The sequence below is a fragment of the Protopterus annectens genome, chromosome 4.part1, assembly GCF_019279795.1.
Source record: "Protopterus annectens isolate FY-2018-M chromosome 4.part1, PAN1.0, whole genome shotgun sequence".
Taxonomy (NCBI): Eukaryota; Metazoa; Chordata; order Ceratodontiformes; family Protopteridae; genus Protopterus; species Protopterus annectens.
This window is the reverse complement of record NC_056734.1, coordinates 1,000,554,653-1,000,572,525: the sequence shown is the minus strand read 5'-3', so window position 1 is coordinate 1,000,572,525 and position 17,873 is coordinate 1,000,554,653. Positions and strand designations below refer to the sequence as shown.

At 41.7% G+C, this 17,873-nt stretch overlaps 1 protein-coding gene across 7 annotated transcripts in view; it reads right to left on the bottom strand.

Annotated features, from left to right (window-relative positions):
* RUBCN (rubicon autophagy regulator) overlaps nucleotides 1-17,873 on the bottom strand; it is a 2,564,006-nt gene that overhangs the window by 809,979 nt on the left and 1,736,154 nt on the right. For all 7 annotated transcript variants that reach the window (XM_044070705.1, XM_044070707.1, XM_044070708.1 and 4 more), the window contains one exon: nucleotides 7,126-7,258. In XM_044070705.1, coding sequence (XP_043926640.1) covers nucleotides 7,126-7,258 — 133 coding nt within the window. The remainder of the gene's footprint in view (nucleotides 1-7,125; nucleotides 7,259-17,873) is intronic.

The window sequence follows — 17,873 nt, the reverse complement described above, 5'->3', positions numbered from 1 at the left end:
GGAAAAAAACTATGAAATGTGACGGCTTTGTAATTCAAGTGTCTATCTACCACACAGAAAAAACACCAGGACAAATAGATTTCTTAAAACAGAAAACAAAATGGAACAGGTAATACAGAAAGCAGCTCTGACATAAAAAGAGGTAGGATTACTTTACTTGTTTCTCACTTGGCTATTGAGTCTCCACATGGATATAGACTGGGAACCCCATTAGGAATGGATTGATGTCAATGAGGCAAGATGCCAGTTGCCTAGTAAGTGACCCATATTCAAATAGCATTCTGTGTGTCTGAAGGCTGATTACAGAAAGGAACAGTCAAATGAGAAAACACATTTAATTTATACAGCGGGTATCCAATACACCAGCTCACCACCAATAGCATTAGTAACCCTGAGCACGACTTTCAGTAAGGCAAACTCAGGAGGCTTTAGGATTCAGCAGGCAGCATACACCACACAGAAGTTAGGCTCTCCCTTCCTTCATCTAAGGAGATACAAACACCTTCCATAGTTGCATATGAAAAAATCCATAACCATCACCTGACTCCCCCTCAGAGGAACAAATACGTCAGAAGAATATCAACTTACAGGAAAACACAAGGCAGATTCTAAACCTGATACACAGAAAGGAATAACCTGTGAAGCAGACAACTAACACAGAACTGGCAACATATAATCATGAGCCTGGCCCTTTGGAATGGGACCCATGACTAACTAGATAATTCAGCACCACATGTATCTCTTGAAATAAACAATCTGAAGTAGTTAACTTCATTTGTGCATCAACCTATGGGTATGGGATCCGAGCCGGCAGCTTCAAACAGCTATGATCCGAGCTCCAAGCTCCTCCCCTTTACTCATAACCCCCTGCTATCCCTTCCTGACCTCAGATCTCGTTTGCCGCTGTTCTCAACAGCAGCTCTGAATGAGCTTCCAGGCGTAGCGTAGGAGTTTTGTGAGGAAAATCTCTCTTTTTTGCATTTTTTTCTTTAGAAAAGAAAAAAAACTGTTGTGTGAGTGTTATCTCTCCTAGTTAGGTTAGCGTACCTCTGTTTTGTTAGTCAGTGTTAGTGTATTCCCCTCCCCATGTGTGTGTGTGTGTGTGTGTGTGTGTGTGTGTGTTAAGGTGTGTCCGTTTTTGGGGCCTAGCGTGTGGATTCAGTATGTCTGAGGCGCCCAAATCTTTCTTTTCTAAATGTACCGAGTGTGGCCATAAGCTGTCCCCAGCGGATGGCCGCATTCGGTGCATTATTTGCCTTGGGGTTGAACATCTCACTTCGGGCTGCACTATTTGTGCAGCGTTCAATCCCAGGGCCATCAGGGACGGGAGGTTCTTCCAGATGCAGATGGGAGTGCTACTGCCTCCCCCCCCCCACCGGGGGGGAAGCTCGACCCCCTTTTTTGACCTGATCTCTCCTTCTCTGACCCACTATCAGGGCTCGGAGCCTTCTGAGCCGGGTAGCGTTGGAGCCGGGGGAGCATCAGCGCCGATAGTGTCCAGTACTTAGGCTCCGATGGCACCCTCGAGTCTATCAGTTCCCTTTTCTTTGGATCTGAGCTCTCAGAGCCGAGAGCTGAGCTTCGGATCCGGAGGTGTCAATATGACTTCAGCTCCTTCGCAGTCGGAGCGGAGCATGCTGGCCCTATGGATCCAACCGCCTCGGCACCGGCCCCAATCCGCACATCGGATCCGAGGGAGGGTCTGCTTTCGGATCCGATAGGGAGCAGCTCTCCTTCGGCGTTCGATGTTGTGGAGAGGGTATTGTCGAGGGACTCCAGGCCCCTGGCTTTGGCTACGGCTCCACCCTGCACTCCCTCTCAGACGGGTCTACCTTCCATCACCCGGTCCCAGGGACAGCCTGCGCAAACGTCCCAGATTGTTCCCTTGCCGGAACAGGATGTAGTTGTTGAGGCCTCCTCGGACAGTCCCCCCCAAGGAGGGTCCTCACAAACACAAGTGCAAAAGGAGGCACTTGGACTCACCTGAGTCCTTGACAGAGGACACAGACTTGGAGGAAGGGGAAGGTTCCCCAAGATCACCCCCCAAAGACGTCTCCTTCATAGACATCATGGAGATGCTTCAGATCAGAGGGGGTGGTCAGCGCCAAAACCTTCCACTGACGAGAATGTGTTTCTGGAGGCATTTGACGCAGGCCCATCTACCTCTTGGGTGTCTCCTCCCGCCGACCCCCTGGTAGACCTGATTACTACCAGGGAGTGGAAGGAACCGGACACTGTGGAGTCCTTTCCAAAGAGGCCTGACAAAATCCTCAGCCCCCCCTTCAGATAAGTCATGTTGGAGCAAGAGAGCCCCAGTAGATGCCATGTTGGTGGCGGCCGCCACCAAAAGGGAATTGGCCCAGGAGAGTTCCTCGGTCCATCCTCCAGACAAGGAGTCTCGGATGATGGACCATCTGGGGAAGCGGGTGTTCACTTCAGCCACCTTCTCTGTGAAGTCGCTGAATTATATGGCACACGTGATACAACTCCAGCGGGATCTCATTAAAGAATACGCTGGGTCGCCCCCAGAGTCCATGTCGGCGGAGGATAAGAAAGTGTTCTCAACCCGAATGGCCACTCTCAAATCTATCTCTAATACCTCTATGCGGTTACTATCCCATGCCATGGAAGGAGCCGCTAGAGCCAGTGGAGCAGATGTCGTCCTACGGCGACAGGAGTGGCTCCGTCACTGTGATTTCACGGAACCCTTCAAGGCATCATTCGCAAATGCCCCGTTTGATGGTTCTGCCCTTTTTGGCAAGACCGTACGTGACACATTGGTCCAGAGCGAGAAAGACGGGAAGACGTTGTCTGCAATCGGAGTCCGCTTCTCTGCTCCCCAGAGGTCCTTCTCGAGGAACCAAAAGGGACAGAAGAAGATGTGGTTCCGGAAGTCTCAACAATCCCGTTTCGCTCCGGACCCCTCGTCCTTCAGAGGCAGAGGAGGACAGAGTGGGCGCCGCCCTAGAGGCAGAGGGGGTCCGAAGAATTTCGGGTCCAGAGAACCTTTCTCTGATCGGCCCAAGCAGCAACCCTGAAGGGTTACCCGAATGCTACACTCTGGAGGCAGTCAGGGGGGGTTTCTCGAGGCACCTAGCAGCTTGCGAGTCCATTACAACAGATCGCTGGGTGCTTCAGATCATATCTAGAGGCTACAAGATCCCTTTTCTCAATCCCTCTCCCACTCACCAGAGTCTCCCCCATGTCCCACCCAATCAAAGGGAGGCGGCAGCCGAGGAAATCCCCCAGCTGCTAGAAAAAAGAGTAATCCAGCACGTCCCCCCAGAGCAGTCCGGATCAGGCTTTTACTCCAGGTTCTTCTTGGTGCCAAAAAAGATGGGGGACTTAAGACCAATCCTCGACCTGTCCTTCCTAAACCTGTCAGTAGCCAAAGAAAAGTTCAGGATGGTCACTCTCCAATCCATTCTCCCACTTCTGCAGGAGAACGACTGGATGTGCTCCATAGACCTCAAGGATGCGTACTACCACATTTTAATGGACAGACGATCCCGGAGGTTTCTCCGCTTCTGGTTGTGAGCCAGCCATTACCAGTTCAGGGTCCTTCCCTTTGGTCTCACCACAGCCCCCAGGGTGTTCACCAAGGTCTTGACAGTTGTAGCGGCCCACCTGAGACTCCAGGGAATTCAGGTCTTTCCGTACCTGGACGACTGGCTCCTGACTGCCCCCACCAGGCATCTACTATGCGCAGCCAGAGACTACTTTCTCCATCTAGCTCCCTGGCTGGGGATCACGATCAGCATCAAAAAATCTTCCCTTCTTCCAACCCAAATCCTAGATTTCATTTTAGCCAGATTGAACACAAACCAGCTTCTAGCCTTCTTGACTCCGGACCGGCTTCGAACTCTAAAACTCCACATATTGGCCCTTCTTCAATCCCCAGCTCCCTCTGCGGAATTGGTCCTGAGGGCGTTAGGCTCTATGGCGGCAACTATCAACCTTCTCCCCTTGGCGCGCTTGAATATGAGTGTTCTTCAATGGACCTTGCAAGTCCAATGGTCCCTCCTGCGACATCCCCTGAGTTCCCTGTTCCCCTCAGCAGGGTCTGCAGGAAAGAGCTCTTTTGGTGGCTCCAGTCCCCGGACCTCCAGAAAGGGCGCCCCTTCTCTATGTCCCCTCCTCTAGCCACTGTGACCACGGATGCTTCTTGCCTCGGGTGGGGGGGGCACTGCATGGGCAGGACTGTGCTAGGCACATGGACCCATTCAGAGACCTTTTTGCATATCAATGTCCTAGAGATGAGATCCGTGCTTTTGGCGTTGCAAGCACTTCACAGCCTTCTTCCCTTGGGGACAATTGCAATTCAGACAGACAATATGTCGGTTGTCTAGTATATCAACAAACAAGGGGGAACCAGGTCCTATCCACTTTGTCGGGAGGCCATGAGAGTGTGGGAATGGGCGATATCCAACAACCGCTTTCTCATAGCGACGCACATTCCGGGCAGGTCCAACATCTTGGCAGACAGGCTGAGTCGAACCATTCTATCACTGTACGAGTGGTCACTGAACCCCAGAGTAGCGAAGTTAATCTTCTCCAAGCGGGGTCAACCTCGCTGCGATCTTTTTGCCTCGCCTTTGAACGCACAGTGCAGTGACAACTTCGCTCTAATTCCCCCATCCGGGGAATCCCCCCAGAGATGCTCTGGTGCATGTTTGGCCACCCGCTCTACTTTATGCTTACCCTCCTCTTCCCCTGATGCTAAAGTTCTTACAGAAAGCCCGACGGTTGGGGAGCAGAATAATCCTCATTGCCCCATTCTGGCCTCGTCAACCTTGGTTCCCCTATCTATGGTCTCATCTAGTGAATCCCCCATGGATTCTATATCCCATCCCGGATCTGATCTCTCACCCATCAGGCCTGTCAATTCCGAACCTGGACATCCTCAAGCTGACAGCTTGGTTGATCCAGTTCCACTGATATCTAGGACTCCCGGTATCTCGTCCCCTGTCAAGGCTATACTAGTAGCCACTCACAAGCCGTCTACGAGAAGGATTTATAATAGCAAATGGAAGCGTTTTTTCTATTTGGGCAGAGCGTCAAAACTTAGATCCCTTTACAGCTCCGCTGCCAGCAGTGTTAAATTTTCTTTCAGGCTTATTTGACCAAGGTGCTAGCTCTTCTACGGTCAAAGTCCAGCTGGCTGCAAACTCTCACTATCATGTCGGGAGTGATCTCGACCCTTTGACTTCATCTAAATTAAGTAAGACCTTCCTAAAAGGCACTTTCCTTTTAAGGCCTCCGATTAAGCATGCAGTCCCTCCTTGGGACTTAACCCTTGTTCTTCAGTCTCTGACAGCTCCTCCCTTTGAGCCTGCAACTTCAGTGGATCTGAAACACTTATCTTGGAAGACAGTTTTTCTTGTTGCCATCACTTCGGCCAGAAGGGTTTCGGAACTTCAAGCCCTTTGTGCCAAGCCACCATATTTAATATTTCACAAAGATAAAGTTTCACTCAGGACCAATCCCTCCTTTCTGCCCAAAATTGCTTCAGAGTCTAATATCAACCAATCTATTAATTTACCAGTCTTCTTTCCAAATTACCAGAATAAAAGTGAATACAAGCTACACTCTCTAGATGTACACAGGCAACTGAGGTTTTATTTGCACAGGACAGCTGATCACAGGAAATCAGACCAGCTTTTTGTATCCTTTGCTAAACCCACTTTTGGAAAACCTTTATCAAAAGTCACTTTGTCCAGATGGATCTCACAATGTATCCTTTTGGCTTATGAGACTTCTGGCCGGTCTGCACCTCAAGATGTCCATGCCCACTCTACTTGATCGATCTCTATCTCTGCTGCTTTTCGATCTAGGGTGTCGTTGGATGACATTTGTTCAGCAGCCACTTGGGCTTCACCTCATACATTCATAAACCATTACAAATTGGATATTGTCTCTAGAGGGAGAGCATCCTTCGGCTCTGCAGTGCTCCGGAATATCTTTCCATGAGGACCTCCCAAGATTTAGGTAGCTGGGGACTCTGTCCCATAGGTTGATGCACAAATGAAGTTAACTACTTCAGATTAAGAAGTTATGTACTCACCATAACACGTTCCATCTGAGTAGGTAAACTTCATTTGTCAGCAACCGACTCCCCCCCCCCCCTCCGTCCCCCTGATCCATATGGCTACTCAAAGGAATCCTGCTTGTCATTGCGGATTGTCTTTAGGTTAGAGTTTGGAGGTGGTTCTTCGGTGTTCTATATTTTTATGCTGATAAGCAAACTCGATCTGAGATCAGGAAGGGATAGCAGGGGGTTATGGGTAAAGGGGAGGAGCGTGGAGCTCAGATCTTAGCTGTTTGAAGCTGCCGGCTCAGATCCGATATGGATCCGATACCCATAGGTTGCTGACAAATGAAGTTTACCTACTCAGATGGAACGTTATGGTGAGTACATAACTTCATATTCTGATAACTGCAGTAAAGACTGTGACTAATGAGGAACCATGACTTACAATGTGGTTTCAGTCTTCCAACAATGATGTCAACCTTTGTCTGAGGATCAGTTTATCAGCTAGGTGAACCATGCAGGTACTAGTTAGCTACTTAAACAACTAAAGAGTGAGACACAGTTGACTACTGTGCTTGTAAAGTTGACTGCAGTAAAAATACAACAATAACTATAGATCATCTTCATAATGATGCTTCAAACTACTTCTGGAAATGTTTGACACAAAAGAAACGCTAATGGCTGACAGCTGATATATGCGCTATAATGGCTCTCAGCCATGGCCATAAACCACTGTGCAGCGAGGTCAACTTGTCTGCAAATCTAAGGCACATAGTGATCACAGAATAACTGAACTAGGTGGCATTTTGAAAAGGCTAACACCAAACATAATCTGTTCTAATCAGTTTTGTATCCCGCAGAAGTTAAAAACAGAGTGTAAAAAGTGATCAGACTTATCAGACCCCCTACACCAGCAATACTAAGAGAAACAGTCTGCTTCTTAGAAAAAGGTTACTAGTTAAAACTGTTGGGCACCTAAAATATGGAGCTGTTACAAATGGTGCATTTGTAAAAAATGTTCATAACTATTTACATAAGTTATTAACTGCATGTGACAGACAAGCCATGTCTAATTCAACTCGTATTCCTCATACCTTCTGTGGAGCATCTTGCTCTGGTACAAGCCAGTCCAGCTCTGATGCAGCAGGAAGCTGCATTCCCTCAAACTGTTTCAGCAGACCCATTGCCACAGCCTCCGCAGAGTTGGAATGAAGGAAAAAGTGAGTGCTGTGAAATAAGAAAAACAGTACAGATATAAACACAGGCCTTAATGACTACACTGCCACAAACTTTTATATGAAATGCACAACAAGCAGTCTCTTTCCAAAAACAAAGCACTTTCCCTTCACATTTTACTCTTAAGATTTCTATGTACGAGTATATAATTTTCAAACTTCCAATAAAGAGCATCACCGGCATCAGAAATATCACTTCCACTGGAAGGCACAGTGAACATAATCACACCAAACACAATCAAGTATTTAACAGTTATCTATTTATTTATTTATTTGCTATCATGACTTAGCGTACAAAACTGGAACTACAACCACCACTTGCTGGTAACACAGCCCTCTCTCAAAAATAAGTAAATACATTAAAAAAAAAAAAAAAAAAATATATATATATATATATATATATATATATATATATATATAAAGTAAAAAAGACAAATTTAAAGAAAGTGAAGTACTGTGTCGAAAGATAAACCAGGAACGAATGACCAACTGAAATGATTGCGTTTACTCTACAAATAACAAAATATGTGTTGTGAGCGCTTTCATATAATAGAATATTATACTTTATCAGACAAAGATCCAACACATTCTGTTAATTTTAAACTCTCAAATAATGGTGTCATCATGATGTCATTTCCTTTGTCTTAATTAATTGCTTTCCAAGTCAAACAATACATCTTACAACGCCACATTCGCTAACATAAACAATTAACAAGCGAATAATAAATGTTAACTTCCCTATTGCCCTCAGCAGCCTACCTACTATGAACATATGTATGTTCTTATATAAATTACTTAAAATACAAATATAAAATGTATGTACATCTGTTATTTTATATAAATTAATTAACTTAACCATTAACTACATTACACCTAAATGTCAATACGCCATAAAAAATATACATTTCTAAAATTCTAAAAACTGTGTGCATATATATGTCTATTCTATGCCACATTTTATCTCTACCACCTCTCCTATTGATACAGCAATTTATTATGAATAATCAACTTTAGCAGTTTCTAGATTTCTACTGATCTATCTTTAATGATGGCAAATTTTATTTATTTTTAATGCTTTTAATTTAAGTAAAGGTGCTATGGAGCTATGCTCATTAATACCTGTACCTGGCCAAGTGTCTGCTTGCAACCTCACTTGCCATTCTAATTCTTTAGTTTCTAAAAGTACATTCCATACTTTTAGATCATAGATCATAGATTAGTACTAGGCTAACTGCCCTTGCGAGCCATTTTAAGCCTAGCCAATTATCCCTTGAGAGACTCAAACCCTGCACCTTGTGTTTGTAAGGCAAACACCTTAACCATTAGGCCACCCTCCCAACCAATTTTTTTTGTCATCAATTATAACTTGGTCTATAATAGTGTAGGTGAATGAATGGTCTGGATGACTATTAATATGTTTTGCTAAAGCATTATTCATATTCAGTTTTTTTATTGCATATTCATGTTCATATATAGGTTCATAGGTTCATACTAGGCTATCTGCCCTAGGGCACTTACAAGCCTAGCCCAGAGTTTTGTGGCTTACGTCACCCCTTTAGATTGAAGGATATTATGCCCATTATTTAGCTGTGCCTCTGTCAAGCAGTGACACTGATGTAATCCCTGGGGTATACCTGCAGTCTCCCATCCATTGGTCAAGATTTCTCTTGAACAAGGCCAGCAAGGTGCTCTGCCTCACATGTACCGGGATTTTGTTCCACAGCATAGGGAGTCTCTGGGTGATGAATCTGTCCCTCCAGCACGTCCTATTTATGACCGTGTCAAGGTTCAAATCTCATGCTCTTGTAGATCTGATGGATTTCGATTTTTTGAGGTGAAGCATGTTCATTAATTCCGGGTTGGACATGGCCTTGTATGTCAGGCACAGGTCACCTCTGAGCAGGCGGTAAGTGACTGAGTAGAGCTGGAGCTCCTTCAGTCGGGCAGCATAAGACATATTTTTGAGACCTTTTATCCTTTTGGTGAGGAACTTTTGGGGCCTTTCCAATTGCTGCAGGTGTCGGGTCAGATACATTCCAAATGGGGCGTTGTACTCAATCATCGGTCTGATGAGTGATGAGTACAGGGGGATGATGACCTCCCTTGACCTAGATGTGAAACCCTTCATGATCAGGTGGGCAATGTAGGAGGTCTTCCTAACTACTTTGGCAACGTGGGTGTCAAATGAAAGGTTACTATCAACCTGGGTCCCCAGATCCCTGATAACCTCTTCTGTGCTTAGTGGATTGCCACCTATATGGTAGCTAGGGGCAACCTTGTTTTTCCCAAATGGTATGACTATGCATTTTTTAGCGTTTAACTTTAGGCCATGGCTTTGGCACCAGTTATCCGTTTCTATGACGCCCTTCTGAAGGATATCTGTGTCTGATGAGTTTTCAACTATGGCACCTAGTTTGCAGTCATCTGCAAACTTTGTCAGCCATAATCCTCCTGTGCTTGCCTGTTCCTCTGAAAAGTAGATGCCGAACAAGAATGGACCCAGGACCGAGCCCTGTGGGACACCACTTGTGACAGGCTTGGAATCTGACATGGCTCCAGCAACTCTAACCCTGTGGGTTCTGTCACTTAGCCAGTTTGCAACCCATCTTGTGACATAAGGGTTTACATTTAAGCTGGTGAGTTTTTCTATGATGCCCGAGTGGGGTATCGTGTCGAAAGCCTTTGCCAGGTTAAGGTAGGCTGTGTGGACTGCCTTGCCCTCATCAATGGCCTTGGTGACTGTTTCAAAAAAGTCAACCAAGTTTAAAAGTCATGATCTGCCCTTGACAAAGCCAAATTGGGTTTGATCCAATGTCTGCAGGTCCCCTATGTCTTTATTTATGAGTTCCATAATGATCCTCTCCATAGCTTTGCAGACCAGGCTTGTCAGGCTGATGGAACGGTAGTTTCCAGGGTCGGTGGAGGCACCGCCTTTGTGTAGAGGGATCACAGTAGCCGTACGCCATTCCTTGGGTACGTATCCTGAGGTGAGACTAAGATTAAACAGCTGCCCTAACTGTGGGTTTAATTCCTCAATGAGCTCGTGGAGCACACAACCGGGGACACCATCTGGTCCCATGGATGCTGTGTTTTTCGCCTTTGAGAGAGCTGTTTTTACCTGAGCATTTGAGATGTTTGGGAGGCTACAATCCTCTGGTACAGATATTTCTCCTTTTGGGGGGGGGAGAAATTTGCACTGAACCTGTTTGCCAGTATGTTGGCAATGTCCGTAGGTTCAGTGATCTTTACATCATTTTGAACCAGTTCTGAACATATCTGGGAGTTTCCTCCCAGGTTTCTAACATAACTAAAAAAGGCCTTGTGGTTGTCTTTTGAGTCCGTGGCAATTTTTCTTTCAAAATTTACCTTGGATGATTTTAAGAGAGATCTTAGTTTTTTACTTACGATGATCAAGGGTGTCTTCCCTTTTAAGGATTTTGCTCTATCTTGTAGTAGCTTTCTCCTTTTGTTGTAGAGCTTGTTTATGGCTGGGGTCCACCAGAATGGATGCCTGCCTTTGGTACAAAGGGTCTTTGTTTTGTTTGGGATTGCCTGATCCATGCAGTCCTGGAGGTGCTGGTAGAAGGCATTTGTCAGTGATTCAGCGGCTTTAGTGATGGTTTCCGCTGGCTCTGGGGCCTTGAAGGAGACCACACCAGTCCTAAGAAGTGTGAAGTCAGCTTTAGAGAAGTTCTTCACTGTGGTCTTTTTTGACTGGGGTGGGGGCAGAATGTGGACTTCCAGTGAGATTAGTTTGTGATCTGATCTCACCAGAGAAGGGTATACCTCTGGTGTTGACATTGTGATCCCATGTTCGTGATGATGAGATCCAGTATGTTTTCACCTCTTGTGGGCATGGTGACTAGTTGTTCCATGGCATTAGAGTTTATGAACTCTAGGAACCTTTGGGCTAGTGTGTTGGGGCTTGAGTAGTGATCCCAGTCTATGTTCGGATAGTTGAAATCACCTAGTATGATGGTGTTTGGGGTTACATTTATCCCCTCCAGAGTTTTCAGGAATGCCGTGTGAGGTTCCTGAGTTTGAGAGGGTGGCCTGTAACATGCTACAAATTTCAGAGCAGTTTTGCCTATGGTTACTTGCACCTGGATGGTCTCCAATGCATCGTGCGTTGCCACCAACCTGGAAGTGAGGGTGTCTTTGATGAATATGGACACCCCTCCTCCTTTCTTGGTGTTGTCCGGATTTTGGGGCCGGAACGCATGATATGAGGTGAAACCTGATAGTGCCGGGGTGCTCTCAGGAGCCTTGAACCAGGTTTCAGTCACAGCACAGACATCGATGTTCTCCATACTGAGAAGGGCTTTGAGTGCGTGCATCTTGAGGTTGAGACTTCTGGCATTGAGCAGCATTACCCTTAGTTTTTTTCCTTTGTTTTGTTCTAGGGTGGTAGGTTTAGAATTTGAGCCTGGCCTAAAAAAGGCACTATGGGGGTGGCAAGAGCCTTTGCCAATATCCGGAAGCCCAGGGGTGACAGGTGCAAGCCATCCCTTGCGAAGCAATATGCTCTGAGAGAATTTTCTTTCGGTTTTCCCTATGTAATAGGCCAAACAAAATTTACATTTACTTAAATACACTACAACTTTTGATTCAGAATTATATCTACCTTGTATTTGATACGTTCTATTTCTTACTAAAAACTCAGTGCCAACTTCTATTTTGTGACACCATCTACAAAAAACACAAATTTTCATACCTAGCATTTCTATATTCCTATGCAAATCATTATATTTCAACAAATCTTTCAAATTTCTCCCTCTTTTGTACACTACAAGTGGCTTTATCTCCTACTATATTTCTTAATTATTCTTCTTGGTTTAGTATGCTCCAATTTTTCTCAAAAATCCATCTCAAAACAGTAGCTTCTTTACTATATGTAATTGCCAATGCCTCTGAGAATTTATTATTCTTATCTTGGTTTGTACTCTGAATTATTTGAGATGTAACATTATCTTCTCTTTCTCCTTCTATACTACAATTTTCACTTTGCATATTAGAGATTTTTTTTATCTAAGATAGGTTTAAAATAACCTCTCTTTCTTTTATTTATTACTTTTATTATAATATCATTTAAGAAAATGCTAGGATATGATCTAGCAAAGAACACAGATCTTAAATTCAAATATTCTTCCAAAAAATGTTGCTCTTTAGTAATCATACGTGCAGCTCTAACCAACTGTCCTTTTACGACGGATTTTTTTTGATGTTCAGGATGTGAGCTGCTATAATGTAATAAACTATTGGAATATGTTTCTTTCCTATGTATGTGAGCTATGCATCTATTTTCTTTGCAGTCTTTAATAAGTTTTATATCTAGATATTCCATATAATCATTACTAATGCTCCATGTAAACTTAAAATATATTGTAGTTTGACCTATGTATAACAAAAATTCTTCCAATATGTCTTGTGTTCCTTGCCAAATAATGCTAATGTCATCCTGAAACCTAAAGTATGATTTAATAAATCTATTAAATCTACTATTAAAAACATAATTCTTTTCCCAATAGGCCAGTTATATTAGCATATGCTCCACCACATGGGGAGCCCATCGCAATGCCTTTGGTCTGTAAATAATATTCATTGTTAAGTACTAAAAAATTGTAATTCAAAACTATTTCTAATAACTCCATTAATAAATTAATTTTGTCTTGTTGTATGTGGTTGTCTTGTAACATTTCACTGGTCCATTCTAACCCTGTTTCTTGTGGGATAACTGTATACAAATCGCATACATCAATTGTGACCAAAATGTCATTACTGTTGTATTCTATATTATTCATGTGTTGTAGAAATGACCAGGAATCTTTGCAAATTTGTTCTTGATTTTTAAGAATATTTTTAAATTCAAAGTCTATATACTTTGCAATCGCTGATGTAATAGAGTCCCCTCCATCTACTAAAGGACGCATAGGTGGATTAGAAATAGATTTATGCACTTTAGTGGTTCCAAACAACACAGGGACTCTAGCAGGTGATACATTCAGGTAATTATATAATTCTATACTGATGCGTCTTTCTATAAACACATCATTTAACTGCATATAAATTGTTTTGTATGCTCCATTAATTTCATTCACTGACACTTTCAAATATGTATCAGTATTTAAAATATTGTTTAATCTTCTATTATAGTTCTAAATATCCATAATTACTGCCCCTCCCTCTTTATCTGTTTTCATTATACGTATCTTCTCCTTTCTTATTTGAGTCAAGGTCTGCTGTTCTATTGTACTAAGATTATTCTCTTCCTTTCTTCCATGATAATATTTTTTCCAATTTTTCATGTCTATTTCACAAATTTTTTCATATGTTACCAGTTTAGGATGGAGGGGGCGGTTGTAAATACTACTGATACTAAACATTTTAGTCTGTCTGATTATATTAGTCTGATACAATATTTTTAAAATGATTTTCCTGAGATACAACTTTAAATCTAAGATAGTGTTAGTAAAATTACTATAGGCAGAAGGCACAAAAGTCATTCCTTTTGCCAATAAATCAGCTGTTTCACTAGTGCAAACTGTATTTAAAAATTGTACACTTTAAAATCTTGTTTGCTATTAAATACCACTGTACAAGCATCATTAATATTTGATTCTAATGTATCACTGTCATTCAATTCATTATATTCCGTATTATTCAAGTCCTCCATTGTTTCATTTTGGGTCTTGCTCCTTGAAACCCCGCTGCTTGTTGGCTATTTGAAAAAGGACCATTGCCTCTGTTTTTGAGTCTTTCAGACCTTCTTAGCTCTGGATAATTATGATTATACATTTCTTGGCTGTTGTCATGTTCATAAACTTTTTCATACTCATCTACATTAGCGTTGTTAAACCTTTTCTGTGCTTGAAGTTTAGGGGGCCTAGGGTATGCTACTCCATTAGCATAATCTCGAAGGTCACATTCAAGTTTACTGATTTTTCCTTTTTTGAGATATTCAATTTGTTGTTCAACACTGTTGTAAATACGCACATGCTCACATTGTGCCTGTTCATACGAGTTATGCTCACGAATGGTGCTATCTAATATGCTTAAATCATTGCTGAGCACATCAATGTTTGCTTGTTTGTGTTTTACTAAAAGTTCAAGCAACTACTGCCCTGTTCTATCAAAGAGTTTTAATAGCTCTATATATAAAGCTGAATTCTCTATAAATCATGAAGGGAAACTCCACACGCATAACCCTTTTGGAATTACTTTACTTCGCAAACATTCAGAAGCGTTTTCAAGCTGTAATTTCTTACAGCGCATACGTTTGTAATCAAATTCAGATAGCTTACCATTAAGCGTATTATCCGTTCCCTGAGAAGCTCTAAAAGAAAACGTTGCAGTCAACCATTCATTTAATACTGGCACATCCTTTCTGTTGTTGTAGTTCATACTCATTTTTTGTGTGCTTGTTCCTGCCTCATTATTCAAACAATTAACACCAACAAGGTTACCACCGGAACCTGTACTAGGGTCCGGTCTAAGACATTGAGGTGTGAGATAAAATCCAATTCCCGTGTTCATGTTATTACTGTTGTTTACTTGCTGCGCAAGTGATGTTTTACCAGTGCTGTTCCCTTGATGAACAACAGGTGTATTAGGAAGTTCCTTACTCGCATTGCGCCAAATGTGCTTATAAAAGTTGTCCATCCGTTTAGAAAGCTGCATAATGAGGGCAAAAAGTTGTGCAACAGACCCTTCAGTATCTCCTTGTCAATTTGCTACATTAGATTCAGTTGGCCCATGGTTCTTTCCTTGGGTTCCAGTCAACAGAGCGCCTTCCGCATCACCAACAAACAAGAAGAAGTGAAAAGACAAACTTAAAAACACTGAAGTACTGTGTCGAAAGATAAACCGGGAACGAACGACCAACTGAAATGGTTGCGTTTATTCTACAAATAACAAAATACATGTTGTGAGGACTTTCATATAATAGAATATTATACTTCATCAGACAAAGATCTAACACATTCTGTTCATTTTAAACTCTCAAATGATGGGGTCATCATGATGTCATTTCCTTTGTCTTAATTAATTGCTTTCTACGTCAAGCAATACATCTTACAACGCCACATTCGCTAACATAAACAATTAACAAGCAAATAATAAATGTTAACTTCCCTATTGCCCTCAGCAGCCTACCTACTATAAACATATGTTATGTTCTTATATACAGTACTTAAAATACAAATATAAAATTTATGTACATCTGTTATTTTATATAAATTAATTAACTTAACCACTGAATACAGTACACCTAAATGTCAATATGCCATAAAAAATATATATTTCTAAAATTCTAAAAACAGTGTGCATATATATATATATATATATATATGTCTGATGAAGTATAATATTCTAATATATGAAAGCTTTCACAACACGTATTTTTTACTTGTAGAATAAACACAATCATTTCAGTTGGTCGGTCATCCCTGGTTTATCTTTCGACACAGTACTTCAGTATATATATATATATATATATATATATATATATATATATATATATATGTACATATATGCACACATACACAAACACACACACAACACACACACATATCTATCTATCTATCTATCTATTTATCTATATATCTATCTATATACCTATCTACGTATAGTTTGGGTTGGTGTAATGGTCAAGGCTGTCTGAGAAGGGCCTGCTGGATGGGGGGCTGCCACATTTAATTTTTTAATTAAAAAAAAAATTAAATGCATTCTTTAAAGCCATTCTTCTTTAAAAACATCACCAGCACCTGTGCATCCTGTGTGCTTAGGTACATGCAGCTGTTGCTTACTTCTTTGTTTTTCTATGCTAAGCATGAGGAATTCAAATGCAAGATAATTGCTTGCTTCTATACACGATGTTCCTGCAGCTGCCTGGATGTTCTGAAAACACACCTGCCTGGAAAACAGGACAACCTGAAAATACACTTGCTGGCATGAAATTAAGTGTGTGTGTGTGTGTGTGTGTGTGTGTGTGTGTGTGTGTGTGTGAGAAATGCCATAGTTAGGGATGACAAGTTAATTTTGTTAAGCTCAAACCCTGTACCTTGGTTACAGGAAACAAGAGTCTGAATTCTATACACCAACTACCAAACTATGGAATAAAAACGAGTTTCTGTGGAATTTCAAAACATTATGAGCTTCAGTGCATTTTCAAGGAATTGTGAGCTTCAAAGGTAGAGAAGTTTACTGTTGCTCATGTTAAGCCTGTTTGATGTTTTGTTTTGCAAATGGTCATCACTATTGTGCTACAAATTTTTAAACAATTTTATTAGCACCACAGGTAGCTTACTTGCTTTTTGATGCAAAATGTGGGTCCTACTCCCACAGCATGTAGACAAGATTGCTGATACTGTGTTGCACTTAAAGGCAGTTGCTGCAGTCTTGAGTGCATCCTTTTAATGAGATGCCTAGTAACCATGAACCTGTTGTCACTTTGCTATCCATTCCCTATTACAATATTACCATATCATCATTTTTATGCAACATAGGGAATTTATTCATTGAGGGGAGAAAAAAATTTAATTTGTAGATGAAATGCTGAAATATAAAGTGTTTGCTAGCAGCAACCTCATCATTAGTTACATATCTCTGTAACGGGGAATTGTTCAGATGACTAACTTCTCCAGAGATTATGCATACTGACTGATATTGGTGGATTGTAATAATGGTCTTTTACGGTTACAATGTTCTGAAATGGACAGTTTTGTCATTATAGTGTCATACAATTTGTTTCATTGCTTACTGGAAAATGTTAAAAACTACAAAATTAAAACACACTGTAACAAGTGGTGCTGTATTATACAAGGAATATAAGTTAGTACAATAAGGAAGGTGAATATATTACACAAAAATATAATACAATCAGGAAGGTGAAGCAAAAAACACATGCATGTATGTGTAGTCCTAAAAAACATGTGCAAGGGGCCTATGGTCTGAAAACAGCCCAAAGGTAAACTTTATCTGCCAATGACCAGATCCATTTTCTTTGATTGTGGGTTTCAATGCCGTTTTAATGAATGTGAGTTTCAAGGGTAGAGAAATTTACTGTTAATAAGTATGTTTTCATTGTGAAATTCTTATTTTTCTGTTTAGCAAATGTCTATAAGTGTGTGTGCTATAAAACTACATACATACACATAATTCACGGGCATCAATGCCGTTCAAGCTTGCCAACATACCAAAACACTTGTCCCCATAATAAGTGTCCAAGCTATTCTTAAAAATATCAAAACTAGTACTTGCTTTAATGCAGTTTGGTAGTCTGTTCCATGCATCACCTACTCTGTCAGACAACCAATTAGTACACTTCTCATTCCTACAGAATCTTTATCAAAGGTTGTCTGATGATTGTCTAGTAATTTTTAATAACCCCAAACATTCCCAGAGGTAGTTGTCTCTAAACGTCCTATATTATCAGAATAAGATCTCTTCCTAGATATCTGTAAGAGACACTGTACAAGTTCAGATATTTTAGTCTTTCATAATAGCTTAAATTTCCACATCCATGTATGCCTTTGGTAATATTTCCGCTGTATTCTTTCCAGTTGTGCGGCGGAGTGGTGCAGCGGTTAATGCTGTCGCCTCACAGCAAG